This window comes from Myxocyprinus asiaticus, chromosome 19 (assembly GCF_019703515.2).
Source record: "Myxocyprinus asiaticus isolate MX2 ecotype Aquarium Trade chromosome 19, UBuf_Myxa_2, whole genome shotgun sequence".
NCBI classification, from domain to species: domain Eukaryota; kingdom Metazoa; phylum Chordata; class Actinopteri; order Cypriniformes; family Catostomidae; genus Myxocyprinus; species Myxocyprinus asiaticus.
This window is the reverse complement of record NC_059362.1, coordinates 12491958-12505275: the sequence shown is the minus strand read 5'-3', so window position 1 is coordinate 12505275 and position 13318 is coordinate 12491958. Positions and strand designations below refer to the sequence as shown.

Here is a 13318-nt window from a genome sequence, read left to right as displayed (position 1 = left end):
TCTACAATAAATCTTATGGACTGATGAAAAGAATGTATAGTTCCTACCAGTTGGGTTCAAAAGTCACCAAATATCTGCAAGACCAAGATTTTTACACATCCTGTGAAGCGTCAATGTTGCTCTGGGGGGCTTACACACATTTGCTTCGCTATGATCAAGGACTGAGTCCATCAAAAGATTAAAGTCTCCTCCCAATATTATATCATGAGGGGTGCCAGCGGCTTGCAACATCCCTTCAAGATCTATAAAAAAGCCCTGATCATCAGCGTTAGGTGCATAAATATTAGCTAAAATCAACCTTTAGATTGTTTACTTATCAATATAATGACTCCCCTGCTCTTACTTGAACCAGCACTAAAGAAAACATGTCCACCCCATATCTTCCCAAAATGTTCAACTTCCTGCAAGGAAAGATGAGTTTCTTGAAGAAACACTATTTCATATTTCTTACGCTTAAGAAAAGAAATAACCTTCCTTCTTTTTATGGGGTGCCCCAACCCATTCACATTCCACGTGGAGAGAGACAATCCACTCATATTGACATTTGACATTTTGACATATGAGAAAAAATAGATTGTGTCAAAAATAAAATTATAAAGACCACATTCCAACATTAATGCAACAGTCAAACCCCGAACTTACCCCCAAACCAAACAAACAGAAAAAAGAAAAATGTGTGAATTAACCCCATGCACGACAGCGCCAAAAGGCGTCTATCCCTCTAAACTCAAACAGTCCATGAACGCCTATGAGAGCCCCCGCGACAACTTTGCCATTGGATTGCAGAAGTTTGGTGTTTCTATACACATTTTGTGAAACAGAATTACATAACAGAAGAAAATCTATAAAACAAACTCCAGCCAATAAGCAGAATAAACACAATGTGCATAAATGTCCCAAAGGTGTGTTGCTCCACAAAACAAACTCCAGCCTCTAGCAGAACCAGCACACAAAAAAACCCTTTCAGTTTTCTCGGACAGTCAAACGAATGTTCAGTGTGCCGGCTGTTCATGAGTGCAGCAGATGACCTAATCCTTCCAATGTCCTGCAAAAAATACTCCACAAAGCAAACTACGGCCAATAGGAGGCATAAGCACAAAGAACGTGCAGATTCCTCATACAGTTCTGAAGGAGTGTTATTCCACAAAACAAACTCCAGCTGCTAGGCGGAACCAGCACAAAAAGAAACAAAACAGGCACCCAGTTTCCTCGGACGGTCGAGTGAATGTTCAGTGAGTCAGGTCTACTAGGCTGCAAAGCAAATGCCACACAATGACTAACTAATTCCATTGACTTCATGAAGGACAATGCTTTTTGGGGACAAGTAAATACTTTGCGGCCATCCTTGGCATCTATTCTCAACCTGGCCGGTAATTTCAGTACAAAAGCGACCCTCCGTTGATGCAAAAGCTTCTTGAAGGAGTGTTATTCCACAAAACAAACTAGGCTAGGCGGAACCAAAACAGCCGCTAGGCGGAACCAACACAAAAAGAAACAAAAAAGGCACCTAGCTTCCTCGGACGGTCAAGTGAATGTCCAGTGAGTCAGGCTTACTTGCTGCAAGGTGAAAATCACACAATAGCTTACTCATTCCTTTGACTTTATGAAGGACAATGCTTGCTGTGGGCATGTAAATATTTTGTTGCCATCCAAAAGCGACCTTCCGTTGATGTAAGAGTTTTTTGAATTCCTTGAATCGATCATGTTTTTCTCGTCGAATTTGCAAAGTCTGGGAACAAGAAAATGTTGTGGATCTTCCAAGAAAGCCTTCCTTTACTCCTCGCCTGACGTAATACGAGATCTTTATCGGATGATCTCAAAATTTGGCCAGAATTGATCAGGACCTGTCTCCCTCAGCGGATATCCGAGCCGGGACTCAGTGAGCTCGTTCGATTTCCAGCATATGGCCTGTTATGTCAAGCAGACTTGGGAAGAGCTCGTCTAGGAATTTCACCAAATCTCGGCCTTCTTTGTTCTCAGGAATTCCAACAATTCGGACGTTGTTTCGCCGATTACAATTGTCAAGGTTTTCCAACTTTTCCCAAACGTGTTCCAAATCTATCTTGGTCACTAGCGAGTTAGCAGCTAATTCCCTCTACGATGACTCCAGATAATCGATCCGTTTCTCGACGTCCCCCATTCTTGTAACCAACTCAAAGAATTTAGTCTCCATGGCCATGATTGATCAATGTATTACAGCAAGATCCTCCAAGTCAACTACGACCTTCGCCAGCATTGCCGACATGCTCGACAGTTGACATTAGATCTCTCCCGCCGCACCGTCCAAACCAAGTGCCTGGTCTGCAGCCTTGTCAGGAGTATCAGCTTGAGCACATTATTGTCTTTTAATGTCTCCAGAGCCCGAGGATTTTTAATTCTTTGACATATTGTCTTCATAGAACAGTTATGGAACAAGGTGTATCGAATCTCACCGGTTTATGACACAAAAAGTATTAAAAACTTGCAAAGTGCGCAGAGCTCGCCATTCACACGTCCGACTCTCGCATGGCGTCATGCGACCTCCATCTTAATGACGTTTTAATCTTTTCCTAAAACGTCCATGACCGTGTCCAACATGTCAGGGCGGTGCTCCATTGGCTGCTATAGAACTGACTCTTTGTTAAGTTGGAGAATTGCACTTTTCACGCACGGTCAGTCACATTCCTGGGGTTCATCCTTTCGGCTGATTGCATTCGGATTGACCCAGCCAAGGTCAAGGCTGTCACGGATTGGCCAAAGCCAGACTCTCGCAAATCTGTTTAGAGATTTCAGGGTTCGCCAGTTTTTACCGGCAGATCGCTGCTCCTCTGACTGATCTGACCTACACCAAAACTAAGTTCTGTTGGTCGTCGCAGGCCCAGACGAAGTTCACGAATCTTAAGAACTGCTTTGTTTCGGCCTTTATTCTGGTAACTCCTGATACGATTTGTAAGTTTGTGGTGGAGGTCGATGCATCAGAGGTAGAGGTGGGGGCAGTCCTTTCTCAGAGGTCTCTCTCAGATGGAAGGATGCACCCCTGTGCTTTTTTCTCATCATCTGTCTCCTATGGAACAAAACGACGATGTTGGGAATAGGGAGTTATTGGCTATTCAAGCTGGCACTGAGGGAGTGGCATCATTGGCTGGAAGGTTCAGGGGTGCCTTTTGTGGTTTGAACCAATCATAAGAACCTAGAATACATCCGTTCTGCTAAGCATCTAAATTCAAGACAGGCCCACTGGGCACTATTCTTCGCTCGGTTCGATTTTTCCATTTTGTTTCGTCCGGGGTTCAAGAATGTAAAACCTTTGCTGTGCTGTCTCGTGCTTTTGTGACAGAGGATCACTTGAGCTCCTCAGACACCAAAGTGCCGCCAGAAAGGATGATTGCTGCGGTGTCTTGGGAGTTCAAGTCTAGGGTCCGCTCGGCTCTGCGTTCGGTGAAGATTCCCGTGAGATGCCCAGTGAGCCTGTTATTCATTTCATGAATAACAAGACTTCCAGTTTCCCTCCAGTGGAGCTTCTTCAACCACTGCCAGTCCCTTCAAAACCTGGCTTCATATTGCCATGGATTTTATAACCGGTTTACCCCCAATACTGTCCTTTTGACAGTGGTAGACTGGTTCTTGAAGGTGGCTAATTTTATTCCCCTCCCCAAATTGCCTTCATCAAGGGAGACAGCGGTTGTTGTCGTTGAACATGTCTTCCTCATTCATGGCCTCACAGTGGATGTGGTATCAGACAGAGGGCCCCAATTCATGTCAATGTTTTGGACAGAATTCTGTCAACAGCTGGGGGCGACTGTAAGCCTGTCATCCAGTTACCATCCCCAGACTAACGGACAGGCTGAGCAAGTCAATCAAGATCTTGAGAGGGCCCTGCACAGTGTGGTGTCCCGAGACTCATCCAACTGGATTTCTAATTTAGCCTAGGTTGTGTACGCTCATAATTCTCTGCCTACATTATCTACGGGCCTGTCACCTTTCCAGTGCTGTGTGGGCTATCAGCCCCCTCTGTTCCCCTCCCAAGAGCCGGACATGGTCGTCCCCTCTGCCCACACTTTCATTTAAAGTTGCTAACGCACCTGGAATGTAGCCAGAGAAGCCCTTCTCTGGCCTGGCACTCCTGTCAAGAAATCGGCTGATTGACACCAGTCTTAGCCCCCAGCTTATGTGTGTGGTCAGAAGGTCTGGCTATCTACCCAAGATATCCTACTCAGATTACCCTCACGTAAGCCTGGGCCCAAGTTTATTGGTCCGATTTCCATCTCTAAAATGCTTAGTCCCCCCTTGCTCAATAAGATACATCCGGTTTTTCATATGTCTAAAATCAAACCTGTCATTCGTTCTCCCCTCCACCCTAAGACACCTACTCCTCCATCTCCCCATCTCCTTGATGGGGCTCCCACGTTTACAGTTAGACACCTCCTTGACGTAAGATGGAGGGGCAGGGGTTTTCAATATCTGGTAGACTGGGAGGGTTACGGTCCAGAGGAGAGATGCTGGGTTCCAGCATGGGACATTCTGGACCGAACCCTCATCGACGAATTCCATCAACATCATCAACTGTAACGGTTTCAGTGGCTCTTTTTCCTTTGTGTCGATGTGTTTTCCCCCACCCTCTTGTGTTTACAGGTGCTGCACGGTTGCAAGACCAGCATTTCCATGGAAACGATCCCGCGCTACTCACAAACTGATCACTGGCAACTGTGCCCTATTATCTCTCCCTATATAAGTTCCCTCTTGTGTGTTGTCCATCGCCAGATTGTTTTGTGTGTTTCTTGCTTGTTTTGTCTAGCCTTCCTGTTGGTTCTGTCTGTGTGTTCCCAGTGTTGCTCCAGTTTGTGTTTACCTCTGTTCCCTGTGTATTACACTCATCCTACCTGCCCTTCTGCTGGACTTTATTCCCTCGCCACCTTGGGTGCCCCTTGCCAGCCTGTCACTGACACTACTGCCTCCCGTAGCCATTTTATTTCCTTTGCCTCTTATTGGGTTTTGATTTTCGTTTTTGGGACTATCATAAAGACTTTTTAGATTGTCATCTTCTGCCTTTGGGTCCTCCTTAACAAAGCGTGACAATAATAAGACAAAAAGCCTGTTTACATTTTTTTTTATTTTTCATTTTCTCTGAACACTTAATGAAGTGAGCTAAGACAGTGAACAGCAGAACAAAATCTATAATACAACACTTTAAAAGACATTTACAATGGAGGGGAATCCTATGGCAGGCATTGAACCTGAGAAACAGATAAAAGCAATATTTCAGATAAATATTCTACCACTATTTTAGGCTCAAAACTTCAGGTTAACAAATACATTGGCCAGACCCAGTAACATATTTTATGTCTTTGTCTGAACATAGAAGCATTTGCATGTATAATGTTTGCCCACATCTTTAAGAAGAAATTTTTAGTTGTATTATTTAGTGTGTGCTACAAATTGTTGTTTGTAACATACCTTTGCGGTGACGCTAATGCGGTCGTCTTCTCGATTGTTCTTTTCCACCGGTAAATATTTAATGTCCAGTCATGTCTTAAGTTCCTGGCATGTGTAAGCATTTACAGTGTGCATCAAGTGAGGATATAGATGCACGTGGGTAATATGAGAAACAGAAGATTTTTTCTTACAAGTTATTTTTTACAATCGACCACTTAAGTTTATCTTCATATTTAAATTCTCATAGCACCTTCATGAAATATTATCCAACATTTCTATATAAACTTAAATGTTTTTTTTTTTTTTTGGTCACATTGTTTCAGATTTCTGTACGGTACACTTTTACCAGATTTGTAATGACTCAATAGGAGGTAGTCTAAAGTTATGTTTGTGCTGACTGTCAAACTCACTGAAGCGCTTGTATGTAACTTTACGACAGGCCAAATATTATTTATTTTCTTAACCCTAAAATGGCAAGAACATAAAAATACCTCAGATAATTAATTTAGTTTTATTTTGCAACACATTTTCTTCCTAGTATTGTTTTTTTTTTTTTTTTTTTTTTTTATGAATTAATTATTATCATTATTATTATTATTATTATTATTTATTTATTTTTAATTTTTTTTAAGGCTTGTAGGAAATCTTTAAAATAACACATTATGGAAACATTTGCCCAGGGGCTTTTAAAAAATGCTTAAGTGCAGAGGAACAGTAAGAATATAATGATATTACAAATATATTTTATTTGTAAATAGTGGCAAAAAGCACCAACAAATAAATGGCAACTTAATTATAATTTTTGATTGTTATAAATACTAATTTCTGAAGAAAAAAGCATTGTTTACCTTGTCTGTGTATTTTTTTTTTCAGTATGTAGGCCAATTGTTTAGAATCAAACTAAATTACAAAAACAACCAATGACTAAATCAAATGCACAACTTAACTGTTGCAGAGCAGTATCAAATTCTTTGTTGTTAGTTGTTGCTAATTCTTCGTTGTTTATGTTTTAGTTTAATATTATTTTAAAATAATATTTAGTCATTTTTTTATCAATTAATACTAATAACATTGTAATGCAAATTAATAACGTGATTTTTTTTTCTTCTTTTTTTTTTACAGGTATCACTTTCGCTTTCAGTCTTTATTGTTTTCGAAAGGCATTCAGTATAGACAGCACCCAATAACACAACAACAATTAACACTGAATAATACAAAAATGATGAGCTATTTTAAAAAGTAGGCATTATAACCTACTGCTGGAATAACATCTATAAAATTGGCTACCATGCAAATCTCTTACTGTTACACACCTTATATGGAAAAAAAAATGCAAAAAATAAGATAACAATTACTATGAATTTGACTGATGCCAAGACCCGCTACTCGCCATCTAAGCAGACGATGAAATTAACCCTAAGTTTAGTTGTACCGTACACGATTTATTTTTTTTTAAAAAGATAAAAGGCTTCTTGAGTGAGAAGACGCAGATTATCAGTAAACATTAGACGTCACTTCCTGAAGTAACTTTTGTCTTTATGGGATTTTTTCAGGTTGTGTTTGAATGTGAGCACAGATTAAGGGAAAACTGGAGCAGTGTGAATGAACAAAACCTTGTAGTGCCAGAACAGTCACCAGAATGGGATTCTTTCCGCAAAAGGGGCAAAAGTTTCTATGAGAGTTTTATGTATATTAGTTTGGATTAAAGTACTTACTAAATGAAGATGTCTGAAAAATATCTAAGTTGTGCAATTTGTTAAGCTCAAGCTTGATAAACTTTTCAAGACAGCATTGTGTTGTGACTGATATATAACATCATACACATTTCATTGTAGTATTTTGAATCATGACTCAATTTATTAGCATCATAAACATGTATTGTAGTTTACAATACTATCTTGACAAAGATCAGCAGTCTTATGCAGAAGGCCAGCAAGATCCTCACTTTGTAGGATTGGCGATCTTGCCCATGAAGAGGATGCTCTTGGTGCTGTCATCTACAATTAGCAGCATGAACGGCCGGTTGAGGTTCACAGTGTCTGGCAGGGACATGGGCATTATTTCAATCGTTGTTGTAGATGCTGCCTCAGTGCCTTTCTCATCAACACTAAGGACTGCCTTGTGGACAACCTGGAGATGGGAACAAAAGTGTGAGTATGGCTCTCTAAATATATCACCTCATTCGTGCATATACTGCATATGTGGTCACATCTATAGGTTTATCAACCTTCAATGGTCCCTCAAAAAAAGAAACCTTTTTCACATGTACCTGTGACACCTTGACTTTGATCTCCTCTGTGATTCCAGATAAATCTGCATTGTCACCGAACACATCGACCATTCCCATATCCTGCAGAGTTGTTTTCAACTTGGAAGTTGCAGAGATGGAGAACTTGGGCATAAACAGATCCACAGAGCTAAATGGTAGAAAAGTTAGATAAGGTATAAATGTGCAAATATCACCAAATGTCTATGAATGAATATGCCAACATAGACAGGTGGAGCAAAACAAACAGTGGACCATCCCAGTGCTGTTAAACTAAATATCAACACTCTTGGAGTGTCGCATATCCAATTAGATTAGAAGAACAACATTTGAAAGTTCAGTCAGTGTAAGTCTATGGGATTTTTGATTGTCCTCTGAGCAAAAACTGTAAGTCTGATCAGTTATAAAAGATATAACAAACAAGCCAAAACACTCTGAAGGTCTGTACCAAGTTTGGTGGATGTAGCTTGAAAGCTACAGGAGTTATATCTAATATTATTTTGGTCTTTTTCTTAGGGATTCTGGAAAAACCCTAATAAGCCAACATACAAATCAGTTTTGCACATTAATCATTTCCAAATTTCCCAAGTTTCAGAGCATTAAAAAAATATACTGTTTTAAATTAAATTCACAGAAAAGGTAAGATGTGACACATTATGATCTGAATGTATATCTGGTATTACCTTCTGAAGAGTTTATCGTGCCAGTTCTTAATATGGTGTCTGCAGATGAACTCTTCAACCTCCTTCATCTTGCCTTCATCAGGGAGAATGATCATCATGGAAGTGTTGCCTTTGTAGGGTATCATCATGACTGTAGTGTGGTTGTCGTGGTCTTGATAGATGTCGTAGCGACCAGTTCTCTTCATCATGTCTACTTGCACCTTGGTGTCCTTGTCCACATTGAAATCAGCTTTGTGTGTCAGAGCTACATCAAATGGCTTGTCCCATTTTCCTACCAAGACAAATGAATGATCTGTCACTGCAGCTCAAAGCCAACAACAATCAACCAACAATCTAAGACTTTACAAAGATTAGTACATATATGTGGAGAATATAAAGAGAAAGTACCTCTGAAGAACATATAATTGATCAGCATCATCACCATGCCTGGGTCCAGATCCTTTACCATATTGGTTATCTTGTCATGGGTTTTCTTGGCAATGAACTTGTTAATCTCCTGTGCAGCAATCTCAGGCTTGGAAAAGTCAACACTAAAGGCTTCACTGTTGTAAAAGTGATGAACGTCCTTCAAGAATTTGTCAACCACTTTGAAACCTTCTCTGACAGCCACACCAGCACCTGCCTCCAATTGCATGGCATCCTGACTGTGGCCCAGCATGTGAATCAAGTGCTCATAGCCTTCATTGACCTGCTGTGCCTGCAACCCACTGTAGCCCAGGCTGCTATATATCTGTGAATGAGTGTTACCCTTGGCACCAACAGCAAGCATGCTCAAAGCCATGGCAATACCGACCGGGGAGAAGAAAATGTTCTTGCCCTGAGCTTCGGGATTGAGAGCGAGTTTCTTGTAGAGAGCGAAGGCAAAGTCGGCATTGTGTGGAGCGAGCAGGTGGCATGCATCATCCCCCTCGTGTTTGGGGTGGGGTTCGTCTTTTCCATGGTGGAGATGATGATGGTGGTCAACTGAATGGTCGCCATGGTCGTGGCCGTCATGGCCGTTGTGGGGAGCAGTCCAGGCCGTTGCCACCAGCAGGGCAGAAATCACACAGCAATACATCTTTCCCCACATTTTCTCACCTGTATATTTTATAACAAAATAGCTCAACATTGTAAAAATAGATCTCACTGGAAAAAAAAAAAATAACAAAAAAATTCTTAAGGCCTATTCACAACAAGCCAGAATTTTTGGTGTGAATGTTCGTTGCGAATAAGCTTTTTAATAAGAACAACTGATTCCTTTGACACTATTCAGACAAATCGCCCGCTGACAATCCGAAGGTCCTTTTTACGGAAAGCAGTGTTATTTTCTTTTCTTCGGACTGCAAAGAAAACTGACCGACCAGTGAAATAAGCGCTTTAAGTCACATGTCCCAAGACGCTGCAGCTACAAAATCCAGCGTGTTGGTGGTGCCAATGCACCAAAAGTTACTAAGGAAAGCAACATTAAAATCCTAAAGAAAATAACTAGGAACTGTCATTGAAGATGGATGTGGAGCTGCTCTGTATTTGGTATCTGAGCACAAGGATTTATTTGATAAACTCCGCAGCAGCTACAGAAATGAGGAGAGGAAGGAGTTATTATGGCAAGGAATTGCAGAAAAACTCAGAATCAATAGTGAGTTTTTATTAAACTTGTTTAATTTTAAGTAGTTCTACAATAATGAAATTGTTAGCTGGCTTTTTACTAATGTTTTTATTAACGTTTATGTGTTGTGCCATGGAGGACATGAAATTAAATAAAATGAAGCAACGTGTACTGTACTGAAATAACAGTTCTTTTTGTTAAGCGCCACCTATTGTTAGGGAGTGAATTTGTTTTTCATATAGACTGAGAAAAATCTGTCTCTGTTTTGGTGTGAATAGACATTTTGTCTGCAGTTTGTCTCACAAATTCATCTCGGATTTAGTATGAATAGGCCTTAACTCAGTATTTTTCTTTTTTTCCAGTAAAAAAAAAAAAGATGCATTTACTTGAGAATCAAAATGATGCAAATTGTAGAGAAATATAACAAAATTGCAACACACACACACACACACACACACACACATTTTCTAATGGTGTAAGAAAAACAAACTTGATTCATACCTCATTTGGCACTAACTTTTATTTGATTTACCTGAAACAGTATGTCAACATGTATTTTTTCTTCTCAAGTAAATTCATTTGTCTTGTTTTAAAGTCTAGATATTTTTATTGGAAAACCAGACAAAAGTATAAATTAAGTAAATTATGTTCAGCATTGCTCAAAATGTGAAATTTTCTGCATAAAATGTTGTACTTAGGAATGAAATATCATAGGTTATAGCTATTCACATAAATATATTTTTTTCCATTCTACATATTTTAAGAAACATTGTCCATGTAGAAGAATAGGCAAACTTTGTTAAAAAATTGGCATTTTTCTGTCTTTTAGAGAAATAATTATCGTCACTTACCATCAAAGTCCTCTTGACAGGAGACTGCTCCGATGGAGCTGGGTCAATTTATAGTCTTTCAAGCATCAGCTGAGTAAAATCTTTAAACATTAACCAGTAAATGCCATCCCTTATGATTAACTGTTGCTCTACATGCAGTGATGCAACACAGTTTGTTTTGAACTTTTGTATAAGGGGTTTTCAATAGTTGTGGGTGTGTGTGTGTTGGTTGGTTGATAAAAAACTAGTCAATCAGCAACTTAGGATTGATTTATATCTGTTTATAATATCCACTCAAAGTGCTGATCAAAGAGGTATTCTCATCAAAGAAAAATGGTGTAGCCTGTTACTATATTTCCAAGATAGTGTAATGAAGCAATCAAAATTAATGTGCCTTACTTTGAGGTTATTCTAATTTGGGTGACAATGAGGCATTTAGGGGGAGAAATATAATGAATTACTTAAAGGTGTACGTTTTTGTTCATGTTGTCTTGGATTTAATGATGCCATCATAGAAATGTACAGTTCACAGTCAGTCATGATAAATGTCATCCCTGAGTAAAACTGTCAAATAACAGGGCGGTTACTGAGATTAACGAGTTGTTCGGCTGGTCATGTGATCCTAACATGGTAGCTCCCATGAGGGGACCCTCTCCTAATAGAATAAAAAAGCTTTTATATGGTTACTGATATGACCGGAGTCCTCATCTTTTGTGAGTGCTCATGATTTTATTCACATTTAAAAATGTATTTTAATTTCTTTAGGAGTAAATGTTTTTATTTTTTATTAATCAAGTTTTAACAACATAACAGCAAGCACTACGATGAAATGCAGCTGTTCAAATATGGTGCTCTGAAGGAACATTTGAGTGAGCAAGGACATTTAATTTTGCAAACAGATCTTGCTATGTTTTCTCCGTACTCGTTTCCTTTCATTGCATCCTTTCCTTGTTTTTAAGAGGGTGGCGCAAGGACGCAAAGAAAGAAAATGAGGATGCACAATTTCAGAAACTAGAGGCACCCACTCACTTAACCAGTATTAACCTGTGAGAGAAATGATGAGAGAAAGTCAATTTGCTGACTTCGAGAACACTGAGTGAACACCCATGCTGCTTAAGAGAGTCTCTAAAGTACAGTATGGTTTTTTTTTTTTTTTTTTTTTCACAACAAACTCTGGGAATCAGATCTCTGCTAACCTGTCAAAGGGAGAAAGCAAATCAATGTTTTGGACAGTCCGCAATGTTACATTCTCTCCATTATATTGGCATGTTTACAACCACTGAATTTCGAATTAATCTTGTTGAGCTAGTTGTATACAGAGCTGTATGTGGGCACAAACAAAGATTTTGGCTTCACACAGCTCTGTCTGAACTATAAATATATACTTACATGCACACATATGGAATGAGAGAAAATCCTAAGATTAAGGTTGGAAAGCCAGAATTTTTCATCTTTGCCATAGAGAGACAATTCTCTAGGGACTTCAATGTAGCAGCAATAAAAAGGCTAGTCAGTTACTAACATAATAAAGCAGTTAGTGTTATACAATATCCTCAGCAGAGTTATTTTGAAACATCTTGGGCACCTTACCTTCATGAAAACGCAGCTTGACTATCTCTATAGCTGGAAATATTTTTCAGCATAACAGTGACTGGGTTTGATCTGGGTAACAATTAAAACACCTTCAGCATGTGAATGACATGGTAGTTTGTTCAGCCAAAAGTGGCACAGAATCCAAACACTTTTCTTATTAAACATTATCTGGAGTTGGATTGAATTACTGTACCTTTAAAATGCATTGTAATTGTCAAAAGTAACTTTGCCTGCCCTGTCACTTAAATGAATATACCAGGTTCAATACAAGTTTAGCTCAATCAACAGCATTTTTGACATAATGTTGATTACCGCAGAAATTAATTTCGACTCGTTCCTCCTTTTCTTTAAAAAAATAAATAAATAATCAAAATTGAGGTTACAGTGAGGCACTTACAATGGAAGTGAACAGGACCAATTTTTGGAGGGTTTAAATGCAGAAATGTGAAGCTTACAATTTTATGAAAGCACTTGAACTGATTAATTATTTGAACTGTAAAGTTGTTTACATTGTCGTTTTTGTGGGATTACAGGCAACACAGGATTTGCGGTGTTATGTTGTCATCATGTCAACAAAGTTGTAAAATTGGCTATAACTTTTCACAGAAAAGGTTAGTTATCGATTTTATCAAACCAAAATCATGTTAACGTGCATTTTGTTTTATGTATGGTGTATATACTTTTGAAACGGTAAGTTCCCTATCTGTCACTCACTCGACGTTGTGTCGATGTAGTGACACTAAGGGTCACTCTTGGGAGCCCCAAACACCTCTGCTTTTTTGAAAAAAGGCCAATGAGAATTGGAGAGTGGAATTTGCATGCCACTCCCCCAGACATACAGGTATAAAAGGAGCTGGTATGCAACCACTCATTCAGATTTTCACTTCGGAGCCGAGCGGTTCTATTCATTGAGCTGAATTCATCTGCCGAGTTCATTCACCTCTCTCTG

General features: G+C 39.3%; 1 protein-coding gene across 1 annotated transcript; it reads right to left on the bottom strand.

The window, feature by feature from the left end:
* Positions 1 to 7247: 7247 nt before the first annotated feature.
* LOC127410115 (alpha-1-antitrypsin homolog) lies at positions 7248 to 10927 on the bottom strand. The gene is made up of 5 exons (XM_051645176.1): positions 10798 to 10927; positions 8749 to 9438; positions 8362 to 8632; positions 7682 to 7829; positions 7248 to 7542 (listed from the first exon to the last, which is right to left on the bottom strand). Exons 2-5 carry the CDS (start codon positions 9428 to 9430, stop codon positions 7354 to 7356), a joined length of 1290 nt encoding a protein of 429 aa, XP_051501136.1. The 5' UTR covers positions 9431 to 9438; positions 10798 to 10927; the 3' UTR covers positions 7248 to 7353.
* Between the last annotated feature and the right edge of the window lie 2391 nt (positions 10928 to 13318).

Coding starts and splice junctions, on each gene's coding strand:
- LOC127410115 (XM_051645176.1), bottom strand. CDS start 9,430: ATGTGGGGAAAGATGTATTGCTGTGTGATTTCTGCCCTGCTGGTGGCA. Junction 8,633..8,748: donor CAATTATATGTTCTTCAGAG/GTACTTTCTCTT, acceptor TTGTCTTGGTAG/GAAAATGGGACAAGCCATTT. Junction 7,543..7,681: donor TCAAAGTCAAGGTGTCACAG/GTACATGTGAAA, acceptor TCCCATCTCCAG/GTTGTCCACAAGGCAGTCCT.